The 24160-nt window shown below is 40.8% G+C and overlaps 1 protein-coding gene across 2 annotated transcripts in view; it reads left to right on the top strand.

The window, feature by feature from the left end:
* Positions 1-847: 847 nt before the first annotated feature.
* Positions 848-24160, top strand: part of SHCBP1 (SHC binding and spindle associated 1) — a 41937-nt gene continuing 18624 nt past the window's right edge. Inside the window, exons 1-9 of one of the 2 annotated variants that reach the window (XM_001160750.6) lie at positions 848-993; positions 3881-4048; positions 4510-4625; positions 6110-6318; positions 13862-13954; positions 17792-18025; positions 18106-18274; positions 18590-18710; positions 22275-22406. In XM_001160750.6, coding sequence (XP_001160750.2) covers positions 891-993; positions 3881-4048; positions 4510-4625; positions 6110-6318; positions 13862-13954; positions 17792-18025; positions 18106-18274; positions 18590-18710; positions 22275-22406 — 1345 coding nt within the window. In that variant the 5' untranslated portion in view covers positions 848-890. The remainder of the gene's footprint in view (positions 994-3880; positions 4049-4509; positions 4626-6109; positions 6319-13861; positions 13955-17791; positions 18026-18105; positions 18275-18589; positions 18711-22274; positions 22407-24160) is intronic. The other variant, XM_063797810.1, reaches the window with a different exon arrangement.

The following is a 24160-nucleotide window of genomic DNA, read 5'->3' as shown; positions in this document are numbered from 1 at the left end:
CCCACTTGGTGTCCTGGTTACCTGGGCTATCTTGGGCTGACCTCATCATTCTAGTAGTGATGGCCTGGCAGAGACATTAAAAGGCTTCTTCATGGAGTCTGACTGGTTTCACATCCTGGCTTTGCTGGGTTAGATTGGAGAAGTGACTTAACTTCTTAGTGACTCCATTTGCTCATTTGTAAAATGGGTATAGTAATAGCTCCCGTCTCATAGGATCGTTGTGAAGATTAAACAGAACAATCCAGGTAACGCATGCAGGAGGGTATCTTGCACACAATATGCAGTAAATGTTAGCCATTATGATGGAGATTATAGTTGTCTTTGATTAATGCAAATTAACAAATTTACTTACTAAATTTAATTTGACATTCTTTGAAAATATGCTGTCTCTCTCTCTCTCTCTCTCTGTGTGTGTGTGTGTGTGTATGTGTGTGTATTGAAAGACAGAGAGAGACTGGTGTTTGGTGGTGAAAGTTTTGGGCCCACGTAGGCCAGCATCCTTTTCAGTTGAAGTTGTGCTTGTGGGAGGTGAAATGACTTGCCCAAGGCAATACCACTAGGAATAGCCCAGGTAAGTTTAAATACTGTGTTTTTTGACTCTCAACCCAGTGACTTTTCCACTATATCTCATTTCCAGGCATTGCTCGTTCGTTTTTTTCGAAAATCATTCCAAATTATATCCCAATTCGACTTTCCTCAAGTTCATCCCAGAAAAGCAAAGGCCGGGCACTTGAACAAGAACAGCTGTCAGCCTGGGACGAGGCGGCAGTGTTGGTGGGGGCTGGAGCGGGGCCGGACTCTAATTGGTCCACGGCCTCGGCCCGACTATCAAATCAGCAGAGCCTGCGTCATCACGTCGTTGCCTGGGCTGCCGTCCGCGGAAATTTGAAATGGCTGACGGGTCGCTGACGGGCGGCGGTCTGGAGGCAGCGGCCATGGCGCCGGAGCGCACGGGCTGGGCGGTGGAGCAGGAGCTGGCGTCTCTGGAGAAAGGTGAGCTCTCCATGCCGGGGCCGAGGAGCCGCCTCTGAGCGGAGGCCTGGGGCGTCGGGACCCTAGGAGGGCGCCTGGGTCGCGGGCCTTCCGGACCCGTCTGTCCAAGGTGGCGGGAACGGCGGTGCGCGGCCGGGACCCAGTGACGGGACCTCAAAGTCGGGCGGTACCCAGGGGTGGGGGACTCCCTCTCTTCCCTATCCGCATCTTCCCCTCTCCCTGCACTCTCTGGCCTCAGCCCGCCCCGAGATTGGAGGGAACTGGATTGGGCCAGGAATTCCCAATCTGGATGGGTTTTGCGGGAACTGTGCATTTACTGTTGCTCAAGGGGCCATTTTTTCATCTGCATCTCAAAGGAGATCACGAACCACACTTCCTTTTCCGAAGAAGAGAAAAGCTTGAACCCTTGGCCTAGATGGCTGTCCTGTGCACGGAGGGTAGTGACGTGTCCAAAGTGAGGAGCGCCAACTTGGGCCGGAGTCCAGAAATAGAACCGGGGTCTCCTAGTTCTCTGCCCTTTCTTCCTCCTCATAGAGTTTCATTACTATTTTTGTTTCTGATATTTTAAGCTGGTTCATGTTTTTACGTTAACACTTTCGGTTGTATTGTGTAGCAGAGAGTCCCAACAAAGTGAGAAAACATAAGTGTGACAATTCCACTATTAACCCACCTCTCCGAGTGGCAAAAGTCACTTGGCTTCAGTTTTCCCATCTGGAAGACTATGCCAATGGTTGTACTTGTGGTGAAGTTGAAGTGAAATGAAGTTTTTAAAGTGGCTGCAAAAATAAATACTGCATGACATCGCTTATATTGGGAATCTAAAAAAGAGGAAGTTTCAGAAAGAGAGTAGAGTGGTAGTTGCCAGTGGGTTGGGGGAATGGGGAGATGCTGGGCAAAGGGTCCAAAGTTTCAGTTATGCAGTGTGAATAGTTCTGGGGATCTGATGTACATACAGCATGGTGACTATAGTTAATAATACTGTATTATTATTACAGTATTAATAGGCAATGACGTGATGGTGCAATGCGATGCAAATTTTGTACTTGAAATTTGCTAACAGAGTAGATCATAAGTGTTCACACCACACACACACAAAAGGTAACTATGCGAGGTGATGGAAATATTAATTCAATTTACTGTGGTAATCGTTTCATAATGTATAGGTATATCAAAACATCATGTTACACACTTTATTTTTTATTTTATTTTATTTTTTTTGAGGCAGAGTCTCACTCTGTTGCCCAGGCTGGAGTGCAGTGGCATACAATGTCAGCTCACTGCAACCTCTGCCTCCCGGGTTCAAATGATTCTCCTGCCTCAGCCTCCCAAGTAGCTGGGATTATAGGCGCCCGCCACCACACCCAGCTAATTTTTGTATTTTTAGGAGAGACGGGGTTTCACCCTGTTGGCCAGGCTGGTGTCGAGCTCCTAACCTCAGGTGATCCGCCCATCTCGGCCTCCCAAAGTGCTGAGATTACAGGTGTGAGCCACCGCGCCTGGCCATCATGTTATACACTTTAAATGTATATAACTTCTATATGTTAATTATACCTCCATAAAGCTATAAAGAATGGTGCTGGAAAAAAAAAAGAATGGTGCTGAAGTACTACTATTTCTTTAACAAACATATACATTATGTAATAGGCACTGTTGTAAATTATTAACAATTAATCTTCTTAATTGAAGTAGATGTACTATTATCTTCCCTTTATAGGTGAGGAAGCTGAGGCATTGTCACATAACCAGTAAGGTACTGATGCCTTCTAAGGTTCATGTGCATCAGTGTTTGTGAGCAGTAGACCCTTGAGTACACTTTGGTCATCTGTGGGTCAAGTACTTCTGGTGGCCTGAACAGGGACAAAGAAATGGAAGGAAGGGGGAAAGGGAAGGAGAAAATCAAGGGGGAGGGAGAAAAAAGGTATCTGCTAACAGCTCAGATACCTTCCCTGAAACCACTTCTGGAGACTACTCTACATTCTAAATGCTACCCTTTTTAGCATTGCTTATTTAGTAGTTGTTTCATTTATTAAAAACATTACATAGAATTAGATATGCCACTGGCTGAATCATACCTTATGAAACATTATATACAGCCCAAACCTAATGTGATTTGCATTTTCTAATCTTTTCCTTAGACACAGTCATTGAAATTAGTGAGGAGGAATCTAATAACCTTACTGAAGTAAACCTTATGGATTATTAAGACTCTCGTCCCTGTTTATTGAGGGGCGATTGACAGACTGATATTGTAGGAAGTAAAGGGAGGGTTTAACCCATCTGAGAGGAAGTCAGCTCCCTTTCTTAAAGGAGCTTTATGTAATTGCTTTGGAAAATAAATAACTAAGATACTTGATTATTATCACTCGCTAACTGTAGTATAAATCACAGGCTGTATGCTTTGTAGGAGATCTTGAGTGATTTCCACTGAATTAAAAATCAACTGTCTTCCAGCTGGATGTGGTGGTGCATGTCTGTAGTCCTAGTTACTCAGGAGGCTGAGACAGGAGGGTAGCTTGAGTCCAGGAGTTTGAGGTTGCGGTGAGCTATGATCGCACCACTGACTGCACTCCAGCCTAGGTGACAGAGTGAGACCGTTTCTAAAACAAAAACAAAAACAGCCTTCTACTTCTCCCCAAAACCTCACAGAACAACAACAAAAATCTAACTGTGAAAGATCTTAAGCTCTTATTGTTTTGAAGTAGAATTTGGATTTTGAAATATTTTTAAGTTTGGAAAACTAGTTTCTTCTCACAATGGTAGAGGTAAGTAGACTATTCATATTCAAATTCTTGTTTGTATTTTGTTTGGGATTTCTATGCAAGGATATGAAAATAGAAGCATTCAAATAAGGCACTGGAGCTTGCTTATTTTTGCTTTTTTTTTTTAGGTTTGTTCCAAGATGAAGATTCATGCAGTGATTGTAGCTACCGTGATAAACCAGGTTCTAGTTTACAAAGTTTTAGGCCAGAAGGAAAAACCTTTTTCCCAGAAATTTTCCAAACAAATCAACTTTTGTTCTATGAGCGATTCAGAGCCTATCAAGATTACATTTTAGGTGAGTAGGTTTTTTGCTTTTTTTTTTGAGATGGAGTTTCGCTCTTGTGCAGGCCGGAGTGCGATGGTGTGATCTTGGCTCACCGCAACCTCCGCCTCCCAGGTTCAAGCGATTCTCCTGCCTCAGCCTCCCTAGTAGCTGGGATTACAGGCATGCGCCATACCACCAGATAATTTTGTATTTTTACTAGAGACGGGGTTTCTCCATTTTCGTCAGGCTGGTCTTGAACTCCCAACCTCAGGTGATATGCCTGCCTCGGCCTCCCAAAGTGCTGGGATTATAGGCATGAGCCACTGCCTGGCTGGTTTTTTGCATCTTTTATCTTTTTAGTTTACAAGTAGATTATCTATTTCAGTCCCTCAGATTGCCAGTTGTTTCTGAGAAAGTGGATTTAAGTGGATTTATTAACTTCCCTCTGCTTTATGCATTCTCAATTGTTCCTGTGTTTAATTTGTTTGTAGCTGACTGCAAGGCCTCTGAGGTACAGGAATTCACAGCTGAGTTCTTGGAGAAGGTCCTTGAGCCATCTGGATGGCGGGCAGTCTGGCACACTAATGTGTTCAAGGTGCTGGTTGAGGTAAGGTTAATTTTGTTGTTGAGACCTTTGTCTCTAGCTTTAAGCACTTTACTTCAGACTGTTATATCCAAAGTGCTTATTTTTAATTAAAGTTTAAGAGCTGATTCAAATAGCATGTTTTTCACATCTAATTGCCATGTTGTAGGAAGTGTTCTGCAAATTTTAAAGGCAACTGAGGAGTTGTTACCAGGGAATTAAACTGGTTCAAATTAATTAAAAGAAGGTATTTGAGATCACTTAAAAAATTAGGCCTAATTATGAAGTTAATGGTTTCAAAAAAGTGTTTAACTTCTTAATTGTAATTCGTTAAGCAGCTCAAACCTAACAGGCATTTTTATTTATTTATTTATTTTAAGATGAAGTCTCACTGTGTTGCTCAGGCTGGAGTGCAGTGGGACGATCTTGGCTCACTGCAACCTCTGCTAAGAGGCATTTTTAAACTAGCCCAGTTTTTGCCTAGCAAATTTGTTTATATGTGGTTAATCTCTTGACAGTGTGTCCCATTGCAGAATGTAAAAACAGTCTTATTCTTCTTCTCACTAGGCCTTTTAGATTACATTTGCATTCTAATTACAGCTTTGAATTTTTCTCAGTGTTTGTTAACTGACCACAAAAAGCCCTAGTAAACTAAAATGTCAAACCAGGGAGTGTGAATACAAGTTGTTGCTGCAGCTCCCTTAGAAAATGGCATCACATACTACAGTGATTATGTACAAGGCAGTGGATTGCAGCTATTGCTTGTGAGTTTTAAAATTTTGGATTGTGCTAATATTTTTTGGTTGAAGTTCAGGCCTATTCATTTGGTTATGATAAGTGCCCCCCCTGCCAATCAGTTCTCCGAAAACAATGAAAGTCATTGTTTTAAAACAGAAGCATGCCATTTCTCTGCTTAAAACTCCTAAAGCATTGTCTTTACCAAGGGCTTAGTGTTGGCTTTATGGCTTCTCATTGTATAGAAAACACGTAAAATCCAAGCTCCTTCAGATGTCCTTCATGTCCTGGTCTGTTGCCTCTCTTTCTCACCTCATATCTTGCTGCTCCACTGCACACTGCCCCCCTCCTCCATTTCCTCCCTTTGGCTCCAGCAAGAAGGACTGCCTTTCCGCTCCTCCAGCTGCCAAGCCTGTCTCTGCCACAGGCCTTCTGTGCTTTCCCAGCTCTTCAGATGGCCGCTTCCTTCTCATCCTCCTCAGCCTGGCTCAGAGCTGACTTCCTTGGCCATCTCAGCAGAACAAGATCCCCACCCCTGCTAGTTATTCTCTGTCACCTACTGGTTATCATTGTGTTTGTTGATCTCCCTGATTACAGTGTAAGCTCCATGAGGGTAAGAGGCAGCCTGTCTTGTTCATCCTTTATATTATATACATATATATATATACAACCCATGTTGTATGCTTTTAAAAAAATCAGGTTGTCAGTAGTGTCTTATAGGTGTATCTTCATTTTGATTTCCATGTGTTAAGTCACATTATTTTAAATTTCAGGTCACAGATGTGGACTTTGCAGCCTTGAAGGCAGTGGTGAGGCTTGCTGAACCATACCTCTGTGACTCTCAAGTGAGCACTTTTACCATGGAGTGCATGAAGGAGCTCCTTGATCTGAAGGAGCATCGGTTGCCCCTGCAGGAGCTGTGGGTGGTGTTTGATGATTCAGGAGTGTATGACCAGACAGCCCTTGCAATTGAGCATGTCAGGTAGGAAAAGAAGTTGAGCAAAATAACCTTGTGGCCAGAAACTTTGGATGAAATGAAGTAATTCTGGTCTGTGTTAGACCCAGATTTAAAACTCAACTGTAAACTTGGTCATTGCAATATTTAAAAATATCCAAAGATAGGATAATCTTTTTTAAATTAAAAAAAATTAAAAATGTTTTAAATCTTTTTTTTTATTTTTTAATTTTGAGACATAGTCTTGCTCTGTTGTCCAGGCTGGAGTGCAGTGGCATGATCTTGGCTCACTGCAACCTCCGCCTCCTGGGTTCAAGCAATTCTCCTGCCTCAGCCTCTTGAGTAGCTGGGATTACAGGTGTGCACCACCATGTCCCGCTAATTTTTGTATTTTTAGTAGAGATGAGGTTTCACTATGTTGGCCAGGTCAGTCTCGAACTCTTGACCTCAGGTGATCCACCTGCCTTGGCCTTCCAAAGTGCTGGGATTACAGGTGTGACCCACCGTGCACCTGGTCTAAAAATGTTTTAAATCATTTTATGATAATTTCAAACTTATAGAAAAGCTGACAAAACTAGTATAGTTGACTCTTGAATGATGTGGGGGTTAGGGGTGCCTATCTCCCCCCACCCCTACATAGTCAAAAATCTGAGTATAACATTTGACTCCCCCAAAACTTAACTACTAATAACTTACTGTTGACCAGAAAAGAAGCCTTACCATTAACATAAATAGTTGATTAGGACATATTTTCTATGTTATGTGTATTATCTTATAATAAAGTGCTAGAAAAAAGGAAATGTTAAGAAATTCATAAGGAAGAGAAAATGTATTTACTACTCATTAAGTGGAAGTGGATCATCATAAAGGTCTTTATCCTCATCATCTTCACCAGAGGAGGAAGAGGAAGAAGAAGGATTGGTCTTGCTGCCTCAGGGGCGGCAGAGGCAAAACAGGTGGAGGAGAGGTGGAAAGGGAGGCAGGAGAGGCTGGCACACTCAGTGTAAATTATCAGTGGACCCCACAAAATTCAGACCTGTGTTCTTCAAGGGTCAAGTGTATAAAGAATTCCTGTTTATCTTTTACTTGGTTTTCACAAATGTTAACAAAAGTAGGGGATTCTTAATTGGGTTTGTATATATTTATAAACTGACTTAAAAGTTGTGGATGTTAAGGCTTATGGTTGGTATATTTCAATACAAGAGTATAGAAAGTAGAAGAAGAGAAAGACAGTGAAGAAGGTTATATACCATGGTGTGTGTACTGCTAAAAGATGAATACACATTTTTTTCAAGCATATGTCTGGTCAAAGCAAGTGTTTGCTTAGGCTGCTTCTAGGATCCTTAGGGGATGTATTCCTGCCTGTGAGTCTTTTTTGCCATAGTTATTTCCACTGCACAAGTGGACCCCTTGTCCCTTCCTTGGGAAAGAAAGCCCATACCTGGATCAGTGGGTATGATTTCAACAATTTCAGATCAATCTTTTATTGGATAGTTCCTGATATAGATAGTTATTTTGGATCTTCACCAAAGAAGGCTTACTTGTAGCTATTTAAAAATAGACCCATAGTCCTTCAGGAACTAGAAGACTGAGCAATATATAATGACCATAATGTAAATAATATTGCTTGGTGTTTTGTAGTATAAAAAGTACTTTCCATTTTCTATACCATTAGTGAGTTAACGTGGTTTTGCTGAGCTTAACTCGAATGCTCTGCAAAGAAGCAGAGTGTTTCAGGCCCTGCTGCCAACATCTTACGGACAGTTTCTAATTGTATGCAAGAACATTTACCCCTAGATGTTCAGTATTGGGCCAAGCAGAATGAAATCTAAAGAACCGGTTTCTGTCCAGAACCAAAATAACCCCCTTCTATTTTTCTCATTAAAAAAAATCTGTCAATTGAAGCATTTGAAGATAAAGTGATAACTGATAAGTTTAGGAAATTAGGAATCAGGGAGCTAATCTCTATGGGCATAGAAGTTTGTGGAAAAATAAGTATCTGGAATATTATTTGGTAGTATTATTTGAGGAGGAGCCTGGTTAAATTTACACTTCATTTTGAGGGCTGAGATTTGGATCAGTGCCCAGTGAAGGTCAAATTATGAGGGATTTCATTTGTTCATTGATTCAATGAATATTTGAGTGCCAGGTCCTTAGTCAAGGATGGGGTATGTCTGGTGCATGAGACACACCATCATCAGGGAGCTGTCAGTCTAAAGGTGGGAGATGAGCCTTGATGAAATAATCACGCACAGATGTCTGCATGATTGGAAATAGCAGTGAGTGCTGTGATGAATTACAGAGTGTCCTAAGATTAGGTCAAGTTGCTGTTCTAGGGTTATTTCCTGGAATAATGACATTTGAACTTGGGTTAGCTGGGTGAAAGGGGAGGCAGGGGTGGGGAAGGGAAAAGATTTGGGAGCTCAGTGTGTTTAAGGAGCTGAAAGGCCAGCATGGCTGGAACACAGACAGTGCTGGGAGAGACCTAGGAAATGAGATTAGAGAGGCTGGCAGGGGCCAGACAGTGCGGGGCTTTGTTAGCTGGTTAGTCATTTTTGTCTTTAAGAGCAGTGGGAAGCCACTGAAGGATTTTTATTCTTGGGCAAATATGACTAGTTTTGTGTTTTGTGTTTTTGTTTTTTTGGAAACACGGTCTTATTCTGTTGCCTAGGCTGGAGTACAGTGGTGCAATCATGTGGTTCAATGCAGGCTCGAACTGTGGGGCTCAAGGCATCCTCTTGCCTCAGCCTCTGGATCAGCTGGGATTATAGGCATGTGCCACCACTAGCCAGCTAGTTTTTTAACAACATTTTTCTGTAGAGATGGGGGTCTCGTTGTGTTGCCCAAGCTGGTCTTGAACTCCTGGGCTCAAGCAGTCCTCCCACCTCAGTCCCCTAAAGTGCTGCTTTGTGTTTTCAGGGGTTCATTGTGGCTTTTGTGTAGAAAACAAATGGTGGGAGATGGAATTGGGAGACCAGTTAAGAGGCAAGAGAGAGGACTAGAGTGGGGATATAGAGAGGACAGATGGAGGCTTACTGAGAAAGTACAATGGCTGGACTTGGTGGTCGAGTGGATATCAGAGATGAGAAGATGTAAGTGAGGTGAGAGAAGTCAAGGCTGACTTCCACATTTCTGGCTTGAAAGAATCAACACTGCGGGAGGTACAGAAGGGAATGATGTGTAAATGCTTGGCATGGTACTGGTGAGGATGATATTGGAGCCGAGTCATGGAATAGAACTGTAAGCTTACCAGGTGGAAAAGGTGGAAGGCACTTCTGGCAGCTTGACTAACAAGTTACATGGAGGTTTGAAAGAGCTTGTGAAATTGAGAGTTTATGTACAACGGCTCTGAGGCAGGAGAGGCGCAATAGGGCCAGATTATGAATCTATTTATAGTACCACGTTCAGGACTTCTTTTTGAGGGCTAAAAGGGAGCCAGCAGAGGTTTTTTCAGTTGAGTAGAGGCATGCTTAAGTTCATTACAACAACAGCAACAACAACAAAAGACTCCACTAGAGGGTGAAGGGACTAACAGCCCAATCTACAATAATTAGGAGATGGCTGGTTTCATTTTCAGTGCTTCCTTTTCACAGCAGAACTTCTTGAAAGAGTTATATATAATCACAGTCTATACTTCCTGGTGTCTCAGTAACACTTCTACCCTGACCTCATCTCTCAAATTATGCTCAAAGACTTCCATGTTCTTGTATTCAGTCAACATTTCACTGATCTCATCCTGCCTCTGATCTCATCTTGCTTAACGTCTTGACATTCTAGGTATTTGATCATTCCCATCTTCTTCACACCCTCTCCTCAGCTTCTGGGACACCACTGTTCAGCTGGTGTCTTACTGGCTTGCTTTCTCAGTCATCTTGGCCAGCTTTTCCTCTCATGCTCAAACTTTAGAATGTCAGAGTTACCCAGGGATCAGTCCTAGGCCATCTACTGTTTTTTCCCTAATCAACCTTGGAACCACTTTGGAATCACCTGAGGAATTTCTTTATAAAAGTATTCCAACCAATACATGAAGAAAGTGATAGAATATCAGTATTTTGTAACCACTAATGAAATAAAGGTTCTAGACAGTGAACATCGATGACTGCTGCAACCATTAGGGAAAGAGAACTTTACAGAGGGTGGATCAGGTTGACAACCTGTATCTGTTGATCAATCTGAACCTCACAAAAAGACATGGCCAGGCATTGTAATAAAGTCCTCAGTTACTGTTGTTGGTAGGTTCTTAGAAACTGTGATGTTAATGAAACCAATTTTACCATAGGCTGACTGATATAAACAAAAGTTAAAGTTTCTACAGCATATTTCTGGTCATGAAAACATCATCAAACTTCTAAATAAAGACCCCAAACAATTCTAATCTTAAACATTGAAATAAATGTGAACTATATATACATTAAGAAATATTAATGCAAACAAGATAATTATTGACCCAATTTCCAATTTTTGGTGAAACAGTGAGTGACAGTGGTCATTGTGGTGATGAGTAAATCAAGGAATAAATGTTTGCAAAGCAGAAATTATAAGGAGCACCTCCTGCCATCACCCACTTCAAAACAATGACAAACATAGTGGGCTCACTGAGCGATTTCATGCCACAGCATTCATTGTTGTGCATTTGTATGATTATTGTATACTTTATGAATTTTTGTTTGACAGTAATTTGTATTCATTCACTTTCCAACCTGCTTATTCCAGTTCAGGGTTGCAGGTGGCCAAAGCCTATTCCCGTAGTTCAGAGTGCAAGGCAGGAACCAGCTGTGGACAGGAGCCCATTTCATCACAGAGTGCACTCACACACCCACACTCAGACAAGGTAGACACAGAATTCACCTCATGCGCGCATCTTTGGGATGTGGGAGGAAATCAGAGTACCTGGAGAAAACCCATGCGGACATGGGAAAAATGTACATACTCCACACAGACAGTGGCTTTGGCCAGGAATGAGGCTCTGCTCTTCCTGCTTCTTGACTGAAGTACATTACACCTCCCTTGAAGTATTCTTGCAAAAAATCCTTCCTGAAGGCCTGCAGGTCTGTAGATCTTACTGTCGGTTTACTAGAAATAACATAAAGTACATGTTAAATGACCTATGGGGACTGGGTGCACCTGTAATTGTAGCACTCTGGGAGGCCAAGGTGGGCGGATCATTTTAGCCCAGGAGTTCGAGATCAGCCTAGGCAACATGGCGAAACCCCATCTCTACTGAAAATACAAAAATTAGCAGGGCGTGGTAGCGCGTGCCTGTAATCCCAGCTACTCGGGAGGCTGAGGCAGGAGAATCGCTTGAACCCAGGAGGCGGAGGCTGCAGTGAGCCGAGGTCATGCTACTACTGCACTCCATCCTGGGCAACAGAGCACCACACTGTCTCAAAAAAAAAAAAAAAAAAAAAAAAAAAAAAATTGACCCCATGGGGATGTAATCACCAAAATTTAGAGTGGGGGAAATTAGTCAATAAATTGCAAGGGAAAAAAGAGGGAGAGGTAATGTGTAGGCTAACAGCGATTTAAGAAATGTGTCAGTCAAGGGCAGAAGCGGACCCTCATTTGGTGCCTGATTGGAACAAGTCAACTGTGAAAGAGCAGCAGGAGACAATTAGGGGAATTTGAACACTGGATATTTGGTAATATTAAGGAATTAAAACTTTTGGTATAAAGATTTATTTTAGAGATACATACTAAAAATTTGTGAATGATTTGATGTGTGTGAGATTGGTTCAAAATAATCCAGTATATTTGGGAGACTGAAGTGGGTGGGTTGCCTGAGGTCAGTTTGAGACCAGCCTGGCCAACATAGTGAAACCCTATCTCTACGAAAAATATAAAAAATTAGCTGGGCGTGGTGGCGGGTGCCTGTAATCTGAGCTACTAGGGAGGCTGAGGCAGGAGAATTACTTGAACCCAGGAGCTGGAGGTTCCAGTGAGACGAGATCGCACCGTTGCACTCCAGCCTGGGCAACAAGAGCAAAACTCCATCTGAAAAAAAAAAAAAAATCCAATATCAAGATGGTGGGGGAGGAGAGCAGAGGGTGCCTGGGTGAGGCAGAGATGAAATAAGACTGTGAGTTGGTAATTGTTGAAGCTGCCTCATGATACATGGTATTCATCATACTATTTTCTCTGTTGTTGTATATGTTTAGGATTTTCCATAATAAATTTGTTAAATCACTTGGAGAGCTTTAAAAAAATATGGATACAGCTGGGCATGGTGGCTCATGCCTGTAATCCCAGCACTTTGGGAGACTGAGGCAGGGGAGATCACCTAAGGTCAGGAGTTCAAGACCAGCCTGGCCAACATGGCAAAATGCCTCTCTACTAAAAGTACAAAAATAAGCCAGGCGTGGTGGCGGTTGCCTGTAATCCCAGCTACTCAGGAGGCTGAGGCAGGAGAATTGCTCGAACCCGGGAGGCAGAGGTTGCAGTGAGCCAAGATGGCGCCACTGCACTCCAGCCTGGGCCACAAGAGCGAGACTCCATCTCAAAAAAAAAAAAAAAAAAAAAAAAAGAAAAGTGTGGATGCTGATGATTCCCTTGCACCTTCCCCACCCCCACCAGATTCTGATTGATTGGTCTGGGAGAGGGAACTAATTGTTCTTGTTTTTAAATTTATTTATTTTGAGAAAGAATCTCACTCTGTTGCCCAGGCTGGAGTGCAGTGGCGCGATCTCGCTTCACTGCAGCCCCGGCCTCCCAGTTCAAGCGATTCTTGTGCCTCGGCTTCTTGAGTAGCTGGAATTGCAGGGGAATCAATTTTTAAAAGTGTCCCAGGGAACTCCAATGTACAATGAGGGTTGAGAACCACTGCTTTATGATTATGTCCTTACGTGATCTTATACATTGCTTTAACACCATCAATGTGTTGATAGCTACCAGGTTTATATCTCCAGCCCTGACCTTTCCCTGGAGCTTTGGGCTGTATATTCCTCTGTTATTTTCAACCCCAAACCTGTTTCTCTCTCAGTGTTTTTTGTCTCAACAAATGGCACTACCATCCAGCCAGGTACTGGTGGTCAATAAACAATTCTTCCAATAAAAAGAAAGTCCTGGCCGGGCACGGTGGCTCACGCCTGTAATCCCAGCACTTTGGGAGTCCGAGGCGGGTGAATCATGAGGTCAGGAGTTTGAGACCAGCCTGGCCAACATGGTGAATCCCCATCTCTACTAAAAATACAAAAAATTAGCTGGGTGTGGTGGTGGGTGCCATCTCAGCTACTCGGGAGGCTGAGGCAGGAGAATCACTTGAACCCAGGAGGCGGAGGTTGCAGTGAGCCAAGATCACGCCATTGCACTCCAGCCCCAGAGACAGAGTGAGACTCTGTCTCAAAAAAAAAAAAAAAAAAAGTCCTAACAAAACCAGTGTGGAGAAACTTCTCTTCTTTAGCTGATCCAAAAAAGGTCTCTATGTTGTGTGACTCATGACTATCAACCATAGCAAATATGCAGCATTCTCTAAGATATGAGAATTGTTTTGATTTACTCTTTAGCTCTCACCCCTCCAAAATCCTAATGTTTTGAGCCAGTGATAGAATTTGAATGATACTGAGTTCCATTTCAGATTTTTCTACCAAAACATTTGGAGGAGTTGGGATGAAGAAGAGGAGGATGAATACGATTATTTTGTCAGATGTGTTGAACCTCGATTAAGATTGTAAGTATTTATTGCTGACCTTGTTGTACATGTTGGAAAAATAGTTACCCATGGTTTAATTTTGCCTGTGTGAGATACACACACACACACACATACACTCACTCACTCACTCTCTCTCTCTCTGATTTTCTTTCCAGGAGCTCATAGACAGAAATAAACTGATGTACAAATTGTACCACCCCTTGACAAGTCATTAAATGAAACTTGTACAAGTGCAGAGAAACCTGCTTTTAGTGTTTATAAATTGAGTCTAAAAGCAGGAAGTTCAAGAACATCTAAATTAGTAGCTCACTGTTCTGTTAATTTGAATAAAATTCAATTGAACATTGAACTAGTGGGTTAAGAAGCCCTTTGTTAAATTCGATTGTTTGAAAAACAGTGACATTATTTGAATTATAGAAGACTTTTTGGCTTTAATTTTGTAAAGAATACTTTAAAGGTATATGGCTTTACTCTAAGTTTCTGCAGTGAAACACAGCAGGCTGAACTAGCAGATCTACCTTAGGATATTTTGTCAGCCTCCTGCCTTAAATCTTAATGACCTTATTAAATGTGGCATTTATCTCCCCACTAGATGGTGCTTTAAGACCAGTAATTTTTTCTTGTATTCATAAGCAGTAACTTCATAGGGAATACTGCAATAAGAATAAAATTATAAATTGCACTCCAAAAAAATAATTGTAGAAGGTAATTTTTTCCCTGGGTAAAAGATGATTTTTTTCCCCCCGTTTGAAAGATGCTTTTTTTTCCCCCTGCGTGAAAGATGAGATGAGACGATAAGGCAGTAAGCCTTTACATTTTTGTGGAACTCAAGTCAATTTAGTGAGTTTCTCTTGGCTTAAATAGTAAATAATAATAAAATAAAAAATGTGTGAGGCCCGGCATGGTGACTCACACCTGTAATCCCAGTAATTTGGGAGGCTGAAAGAGGAAGACAACTTTTTTGAGACAAGCTCTCACTCTGTTGCCCAGGCTGGAGTGCAGCGGTGTGATGTCACTCACTGCAGCCTCAATCTCCTGGGCTCAAGTGTCCCTCCCACCTCAGCCTCCTGACTAGCTGTGAATACAGGTGCATGCCACCACACCGAGCTAATTTTTGTATTTTTAGTAGAGACAGGGTTTCACCATGTTGGCCAGGCTGGTCTCGAACTCCTGACCTCAAGTGATTTGCCTGCCTCCGCCTCCCAAAGGGCTGGGATTACAGGACTGCGCCACCGTGCCCAGCCCGGGAAGACCTCTTGACCCTAGGAGTTTGAGACCAGCCTGGGCAACATAGTGAGACCCTACCTCTACAAAACCTAAAAAAAAAAATTAGCTGGGTGTGTTAGGGCATGCCTCTAGTCCCAGCTGCTGGGGAGGCTGAGGCAGGAAGATTGCTTGAGTCCAGGAGTTTGAAGCTGCAATGAGCTGTGATTGAACCACTGCACTCCAGCCTAGGTGACAGGGCAAGACTTTGTCTCAAAAAAAAAAAGTTTGAAAGTCTGATTAATAGTTCTACTTGGTTTAGAATTATGTATGTCTGATTTTAGCTCTTCGTAAATGGGCTATGATTTCTATTTAGGCTTTCCAGTTTTTCCATTGTGCATTTCCTATTTTTCCATAGCATATTCAATAAAATCCCAAAATTTCAATAAGCTTGAGTATTTTCTAGGTTTGATACCCTTGCTCTTAAAAAGAAATGATTGATTTTGATTGACGTGAAATATGATAAGGGAACATAACGTATATCGGACAAATTCAATCTTTACTTGGAAAAAAATTGTATTCTGATTTGATAGCCTTGCATGTGCTAACGACAAGCAATGACTTACATGCATAGCTTGTACATCACTGGCAGATGGGACGGCATAAGGGAGGAATCGTGTGTAGTTTTGCAGAAGACACGGTGGTACTTGATGGAGAGACTGGAATGTTATCAAATGTAGGCAGACTTAAAAAAGGTCTCTGGGGTAAGATAGGAGTGGGACTATCAACAGGCAAGATCAAACCAGAGTGTCTGGATTTTGTACTGTGCAGTAAATTTTTCCTTTCTGCTTCAAAACACACTGCTTATATGTGACTAAAAGGAGGTCTGAAAAAAACCAACATTGCTTCAGAACTTCGGGATCTGTGACACAAATGTTACTTCATTGCTTTTAGACTATGAAGTATCAATATAATGAAAAGAAATGAAAAGAAATAAGCTAACGGGCATGGATACTGGAAATGCTAAGAGACTTATTTTAAAATTTGAGTCTTAATCTTCACAACTTAGTAGAACATGGTTTCATCCTCAATTTCTTTTTTTTATTTTTAAAATTTTAAAATTTTTTTGTTTTTCCCTTTTTTTTTTTCACAGCTGTTCACTCAGTTTCTTTCGGATTAACCAAAGTAGACAAAATCCTTGCTTTTCAAGCTTCACCTAATTCACTTACTTGAAAAGCAGGAAAAGTTTCTTTTTTATTCATTCAAAATGTTTAAGTGTTCATAGTCTGATGTAAATTTGTTTAAGATATGGTTCTATCTTGCTTTTGTTTTTCCCTATCTTATTTAGAGCATGACTAAATTAAAAAAAAACAACATCATTTAAGGCAATCGTTCTCACTCTTGGCTACACATTAGCATCCCCAGGGAACTTAAAAAAATACCCTTGTATGTCCAGAGACCCATTTACTTGGTCTGGATGGGGCCCTGAGCATCTGTTTGTTTGTTTGTTTTTTGAGACAGGGTCTTGCTCTGTTGCCCAGGCTGGAGTACGGAGTACAGTGGCATAATTAGATCTCACAGCAGCCTTGACCCCTGGGGCTCAAGCCATCCTCCCACCTCAGCCTCCCAAGTAGCTGAGACTACAAATGCATACCGTCACGCCAGTCTCATTTTTGTATTTTTGTAGTGACGGGGTTTTGCCATGTTGCCCAGGCTGGCCTCAAACTCCTGGGCTCAAGTGATCTGCCTGCCTTGGCCTCCCAAAGTGCTGGGATTACAGGTGTGAGCCACTGTGCCTGGCCTATTTTACTTTATTTTTAAACCCATTAATTTTATATCTGTTAACTTGATTGTGCATTTACAAATTATTTTATTGCATCTAGAAATACTCTGTATTCTGTTTTTATATTTGAGAAAGTTTATAAATTAATACATTTGAAGTGCCAGTATGGTTGTCCAGTACAAGGTTATTTTGTTTCAGTCACTCTCTAGTTTAGTAATGGCACCTTTTTTTCCCCCTCAGAATCTCAAGGGCTCATTTTTTGAAATTCTTTAATAATCTTCCTTAGGGAATATTCAGCATAATTTTGTGCCATAGTGCTTTAAATGGAAGGAGGGACTAGATTGTTTGAGTCATTTCTACTTTTTGATCCTATAAATATGATAACCTTTAAAAAATTTTTAAAATCATATTCAGATCCATGAAAAATATAGTAATCTTAAACATTGTTGTGAAACAATTTGAGAAACTGCTCTACCTACCCCTACTCCCAAATTGCCTCCCGCCACCTTCTTATTAAGCTTTTGAATCTAATATATAAGAAGAAAATAATTTCTTATTAAATAATAAAATTGTGCAACCTGAACTTTCAGTGTTTCTAAAGCACGAATGCTTGGATCTAAGAAAGAAAGTAAAAACTCCTCGAGAGCAGAAAAATTAGTGACCTTAAGGAAGTGGTGCTTTAAATTTTCAACAGCTTCCACTTATTATTTTTATTATTACAGTGCTATTCAGAAAGACTTAACATGCACCTGAGTTATATACTGTAAAACACTTTTCTTACTGGGTCTTTGAGGGCTAAGTGGGCTGTTTTAATGATAGGAAAATGTGCCTGAAAGGCAGTGGATTTCACTTTGCTTTTAAACTTTCAGGCATTATGACATTCTTGAAGACCGAGTTCCATCAGGACTTATTGTTGACTACCGCAATCTGTTGTCTCAATGTGAGGAGAGTTACAGGAAATTTTTAAATCTGAGAAGCAGTTTGTCAAATTGTAACTCTGATTCCGAGCAGGAAAATATCTCCATGGTGGAAGGGTTAAAATTGTATTCGGAGATGGAACAGTTGAAACAAAAGCTGAAACTCATTGAGAATCCTTTGTTGAGGTATGTGTGTCTTTGTAATTCTTAGTCAGCATCTTTTCTTACTTGCTGTCTTACCGATAGGCCTGTTTCGTTTCTTTAAGGTATGTGTTTGGTTATCAGAAGAATTCTAACATCCAAGCAAAGGGTGTCCGTTCCAGCGGTCAGAAGATCACTCATGTGGTCTCCTCCACCATGATGGCTGGTCTCCTGCGGTCCCTGCTTACGGACAGGCTTTGCCAGGAGCCTGGTGAGGAAGAAAGAGAAATTCAGGTAAACGGAGAGTTTCTCACTCCAGGTGGCTTTTTTTTCTTCTGATTCACCACAGGTTTTCACAAATCCCACAAAGTATTTACAGGAGCTTTCCCAAGACGGTTTTCTGTGCATGGGAAGTAGTGAGAGCCCTGCCTTTCGTCAGCAGTAGTCACTTACCAGGCATGTGTTAGGTCAGTGCGCTATCAAAGGAGATGCTTCAATATGCAGTTTTTGGCTTCCATTTTCAAAGTAAGACATGAAGTCACCTAGAGTAATACTCAAATTACTTTTTTGGGAGTGTATATTTACAAATGTGTTCTTATTGTTTTCTAGTTCCATAGTGATCCATTGTCTGCTATAAATGCCTGCTTCGAAGGTGACACTGTTATTGTTTGTCCTGGCCATTATGTGGTACATGGCACTTTCTCCATTGCTGACTCCATTGAGTTGGAAGGTGAGTATGGAAGACACACAGCCAAACTCTCACACGTGATATGTTTAAGTAAACAATAAATCACCAATCTTGTTGAAACTCCAAGAATGTGATTTGAACCCATTTGATTTCTAGTGAGCTGCCTTGAAACATTAAGGACATGGAAAGCTTAAAAGAGGTTGACCCAGTGTTTCAGCAATTTGAGTTGTGGTTCTTTGTAGCAGTGTGTATGTTGGGGAGATGTTCACAGGCTCATATAGAAAAAAGACCATTAGGAAGAAGCATTCTTTCCAGATTGTAGGTGGTTTATGGAAAGGAAATCTAATTTCTAGAATTAAAAATTCCTAGCAATATTTTTAAAAATTTTAGTATTTTAAAAATTTGTTGCTTGCTCTTATAGATGTTGCAGATATGTTAGTGCATGGCTTTTTGTTTTTTGTTTCACACTTAGCTTATTTTCGTGAGAGGTATAATGAAGGGCATTTAACTTGAAATTGGTACCAATTATCTTAATTCTCTAAATGCTTGCCGAATGTCACAAATGCTACACTTTGTGTCTTGACCAAAGTATACTTTAGAAAAGATTAATGTTGAAAGATTCTATTAAAAATTACTTTTTGGGGTGGGTGTGGTGGCTTATGCCTGTAATCCCAGCACTTTGGGAGGCCGAGGTAGGCAGATCACTTGAGGCCAGGAGTTTGAGACCAGTCTGGCTAACATGGTGAAACCCCGTCGGTACGAAAAATACAAAAATTAGCCGGGCATGTTGTTGCACGCCTGTAATCCCAGCTACTTGGGAGGCTGAGGCAGAACAATCGCTTGAACCTGGGAGGTGGAGGTTGCAGTGAGCCAAGATCATACTACTATGCTTCAGCCTGGGTGACAGAGCAAGACTCTGTCTAAAAAAAATAACTTTTTCACAGTTATAATCTTATTGTTCATTTAGAGTGATTTCTAAATTTAGGTTACTTTACAATTGTTCATCTTGGTCCTGTATATTTTCATAACATGTCAAATTTAGTTACACCTGTTCAACTATTTATCAAAATAGCTTCAAGTTAGCAGTGAAGCTTGTAATGCAAAAAATCGTATATCATTTTGGGACTTGTGCAGCTGTTCAGAAACTGCTTAAGCTATGCTCTTTATCTTGTCAGTACTTCTAAATGGAACTGAAGCTGGAAGTTTAGTTTTCTCCTGTTCCTAGTACATCATCTCACCCCCTTTTTTATTTTATGTCTGTAATTTTTGTTCTTTTCTACTCTCCAATTTTTGATGTATAATAGATGTGTGTATACAAATAACACATCTGCAAGATAAATCACTGTGATAAAAACACTTTATTTTTTGGCATAGTGGAAATAACACTGATATTATAGTTTGTATGGTAGATAAGAGTTCTTCCTAGATTGGTGAGGAAATTTTAATGTAATTGCCAGAGTGTCATAAATAGACATATAGAATGCTGATAGTTAAGTATAAAATGGCTGTATATTGACTAACAGTATGGGTCTGAGAATTGGGGAATCAGAAGGTATCTCTAGTGTGCATATATGGAGTGTTCATGAGTAAGATTCAAGCTCATCTGATAGTGATCTATAGCTAACCAATATAACAAGAGATATATATTGAGTACCTACTATGTGCAGGGTGTCAATAGTACTTACAATAGGGTTTTTCTTGTTTTGAAGATCCATTCATTTAGGTAATGGTTTTATGTTTTAAGTGGAAAGAAATACATAATTATATAAAAATTTGTGTAAAAATCTTTTCTCAATATGCAATTCTTTTTGTACTTTTAATTTTTCTGATGATAAAAAGCAATGGTTATTGTAGAAAATATGCCAAGTACAGTCAGATACATACAACAATCAGAAACAAAATCACTCATAATTCAGGCATCCAGAGTCCACCCCTGGTAGCATTCCAGTGTGTGGAGTCCCTTTGCATTCTCTAGGGCCCCCAAAGCCTTGTTTGTCCTCTTCCAGTGTAGATACATTGAGCGGCTTTGCTTGTTAAAAACAGTTACTGCTTTCATTTACTCAAAGATTCGTCTTTAGTCAATGAGAGTTATTTCTTACAGCTTTGTCTATGTGGTTCTGTTTTATAATGGAAGTCAAGCGAATTCTTTAGTTTTCTGATACTCCAGTTTTTTGTAAGCCCACTCAGGTGTTTGGCTTGCATTAATGGTTTGAGTAAGATTTATACAGATCTGATGGTTTTTTTGTTTTTGTTTTTTTGAGGTGGAGTCTTGCTCTGTCGCCCAGGCTGGAGTGCAGTGGTGTGATCTCAGTTCACTGCAGCCTCTGTCTCCTGGGTTCAAGCGATTCTCCTGGCTCAGCCTCCTGAGTTGCTGGGATTACTGGTGCCTGCTACCATGCCTGGCTAATTTTTGTAGTTTTAGTAGAGACAGGGTTTCTCCATGTTGGCTAGGCTGGTCTCGAACTCCTGACCTCAAGTGATCCACCTGCCCTGGCCTCCCAAAGTGCTAGGATTATAGGCGTGAGCCACTGCACCTCACTGAGATCTGATGCTTTTTTTTTGAGACAGAGTCACTCTGTCACCCAGGCTGGAGTGCAGTGGCACGATCTCCTCTCACTGCAATCTCCGCCTCCCAGGTTCAAGCAATTCTCCCACCTCGGCCTCCTGAGAAGCTGGGATTACAGGCACATGCCACACTCGGCTAATTTTTGTATTTTTAGTAGAGGCAGGATTTCTGTATGTTGGCCAGGCTGCTTTTGAACTCCTGACCTCAAGTGATCCACCTGCCTCAGCCTCCCAAAGTGCTGGGATTACAGGCGTGCGCCACCGTACCCAGCCTTGATCTGATGCTTTTTATTTGTTAATGAGGTAGACTGTTTTTTTCCTGTAACTGTAACTAGTCAGTTTGTCAGATTTTAAGCCAACTGTTTAAGAGAATATTAAAATTAGATCATCTTGAGAACTGTTTAGGTTTATTCAAATGTAACTTATATTAGAATCATAGAATGTTAGAGTTAGAAACAAACTTCTAAGGGTGAGTGCTTTAAAGTTCTTTGACTCAGCTGTAAGTCCTTATTATTATTATTATCATTTTTTGAGATGGGGTCTCATTCTGTCACCCAGAATGAAGGCTGGAGTGCAATGGCATGACCATAGCTTACTGCAGCCTTAAAATTCTGGGATCAAGTGACCCTCCCACCTTAGCCTCCTTGAGTAGTGAGTAATTGGTGCATGCCACCACGCCTGACTAATTTTTTTGGTTTTTGTAGAGATGGAATCTCACTGTGTTGCCTAGGCTGGTCTTGAACATTATTTATTTTTTATAGCACTTTTGAAAGTGAATTTAGTACTGAGCTGATGTGGGATAGTTGATAGGGTAGTCTTCCTGATACGGGACTAGTCAGAGAGTTGTTATTGTTAAAAATTGGATACTCTGATTTAAATTAAACAGGATATGTGGGGAGATAGATTTTATTTAAATGCAACATGGTTGACTGGTCTCATTATCATCTGCAGTCATTTAAACTAGAGAAACCTGTTCTAGAGTGTTCACGTTTAGATGTTTTTCCTCACCCATCTTGAGTGTTGTTGCTCTCTCTTCCTTAGGATATGGCCTACCAGATGACATTGTGATAGAAAAGAGGGGCAAAGGCGACACTTTTGTGGACTGCACCGGTGCTGATATTAAAATCTCAGGCATAAAATTTGTTCAGCACGATGCTGTAGAGGGAATCTTAAGTAAGTATCTGAATGTTTGGTATATCATTTGTTCTAAGATTTGAAGGTAAACGGTACTCTCTATGGAAGATAGAATTTAATGAAATGCCACTCTTGAGTACAGGCATACCTTGTTTTATTGCACTTCACGATGCTGAGTTTTTTTTTTTTTTTTTTTTTTTTACAAATTGAAGGTTGTGGCAACCCTGTTTCAAGCCAGTCTGTCGGCACCATTTTCCCAAGAGCATATGCTCACCTTGTGTTTCTGTGTCACATTTTGGTAACTCACAATATTGCAAGCCTTTTTTTTTTTTTTTTTAGACTATAGGTAATATGCTGATCTGTGAACAGTGATCTTGATGTTACTACTGTAATTGTTTAGGGGTGCCATGAACCACATCCATAAAAGATGGTGAACTTAACTGACAATTGTGTGGGTTCTGACTGTTCCACCGATCAGCCATTCCCCTATCTCTCTCCTTCTCTTTGGGCTACCCTATTCCTTGAGACACAGCAATATTGAAATTAGGCCAGTTAATAACCCTACAATGGCATCTATGTGTTCAAGTGAAAGGAAGAGTCACATGTCTCTCATGTTAAATTTAAAAATTAGAAATGTTTAACATAGTGAGGAAGGCATGTCGAAAGCTGAGATAGGCTGACACCTAGGTCTCTTGTGTCAGTTGGTGAAGTTTTGAATGTAAAGGAAAAGTTCATAAAGGAAATTAAAAGCACTACTCTAGTGAACACATGAATGATAAGAAAGTGAAACAGTCTTATTGCTAATATGGAGAAAGTTTCTGTAGTCTGGATAGAAGATCAAATCAGCCACCACATTCCTTAAATCAGAGTGTATTGCAGAGCAGAACCCTAACTTCCTTCAATTCTGTGAAGACTGAAGGAGGTGAGGAAGCTGTAGAAGAAGAGTTTGAAACTAGCAGCTGTTGGTTCATGAGGTTTAAGGAAAGCAGCCATTTCTGTAACATAAAAGTGCAAGGTGAAGCAGCAAGTGCTGATGCAAGCTACAGAAAGTTAACCAGAAGATCTAGCTAAGGTAATCGATGAAGGTGGATACACTAAACAACACATTTTCAATGTAGATGAAATAACCTTCTATTGGAAGAAGATTCCATCTAGTACTTTTCATAGTTAGAGAGGAGAAGTCAGTGCTTGGCTTCACAGCTTCAAAGGACAGGCTGGCTCTCTTGTTATGAGTGAATGTAACTGGTGACTTTAAGTTGAAGCCAGTGCTCATTTACCATTCTGAAAATCCTAGAGCCCTTAAGAATTATGCCAGATCTACTCTGCCTGTGCCCTAGAAATGGAACAACAAAGCCTGAATGGTAGCACATCTGTTTATAATGTGGTTTACTGAATATTTTAGGCCCATTATTGAGATTTACTACTGAAAAAAAAAATTCCTTTAAAAATATGATTGCGTATTGACAATGTACCTGGTCATCTCAGAGCTATGATGGAGGTGTACCGGGAGATTAATGTTGTTTTCATGCCTGCTAATAATATCCATTCTGCAGCCCATGGATCAAGGAGTAATTTCGACTTTCAAATCTTACTATTTGAGAAATACACTTCCTAAGGCTATACCAGCTATTGATAGTGATTCCTCCGATGGGTCTGGGCAAAGTCAATTGAAAAGTTTCTGGGAAGGAATCATCATTCTAGATGTCATTAAGAACATTTATGATTCATGGGAGGAGGTTAAAATCTCAACATTAACAGGGGTTCTGGAGAAGTTGATTCCAGCCCTCATGGAT

The sequence above is a fragment of the Pan troglodytes genome, chromosome 18 (genome assembly GCF_028858775.2).
Source record: "Pan troglodytes isolate AG18354 chromosome 18, NHGRI_mPanTro3-v2.0_pri, whole genome shotgun sequence".
Lineage (NCBI taxonomy): Eukaryota > Metazoa > Chordata > Mammalia > Primates > Hominidae > Pan > Pan troglodytes.
The sequence above is the reverse complement of the archived record's forward strand: the minus strand, read 5'-3'. Positions and strand labels throughout refer to the sequence as shown.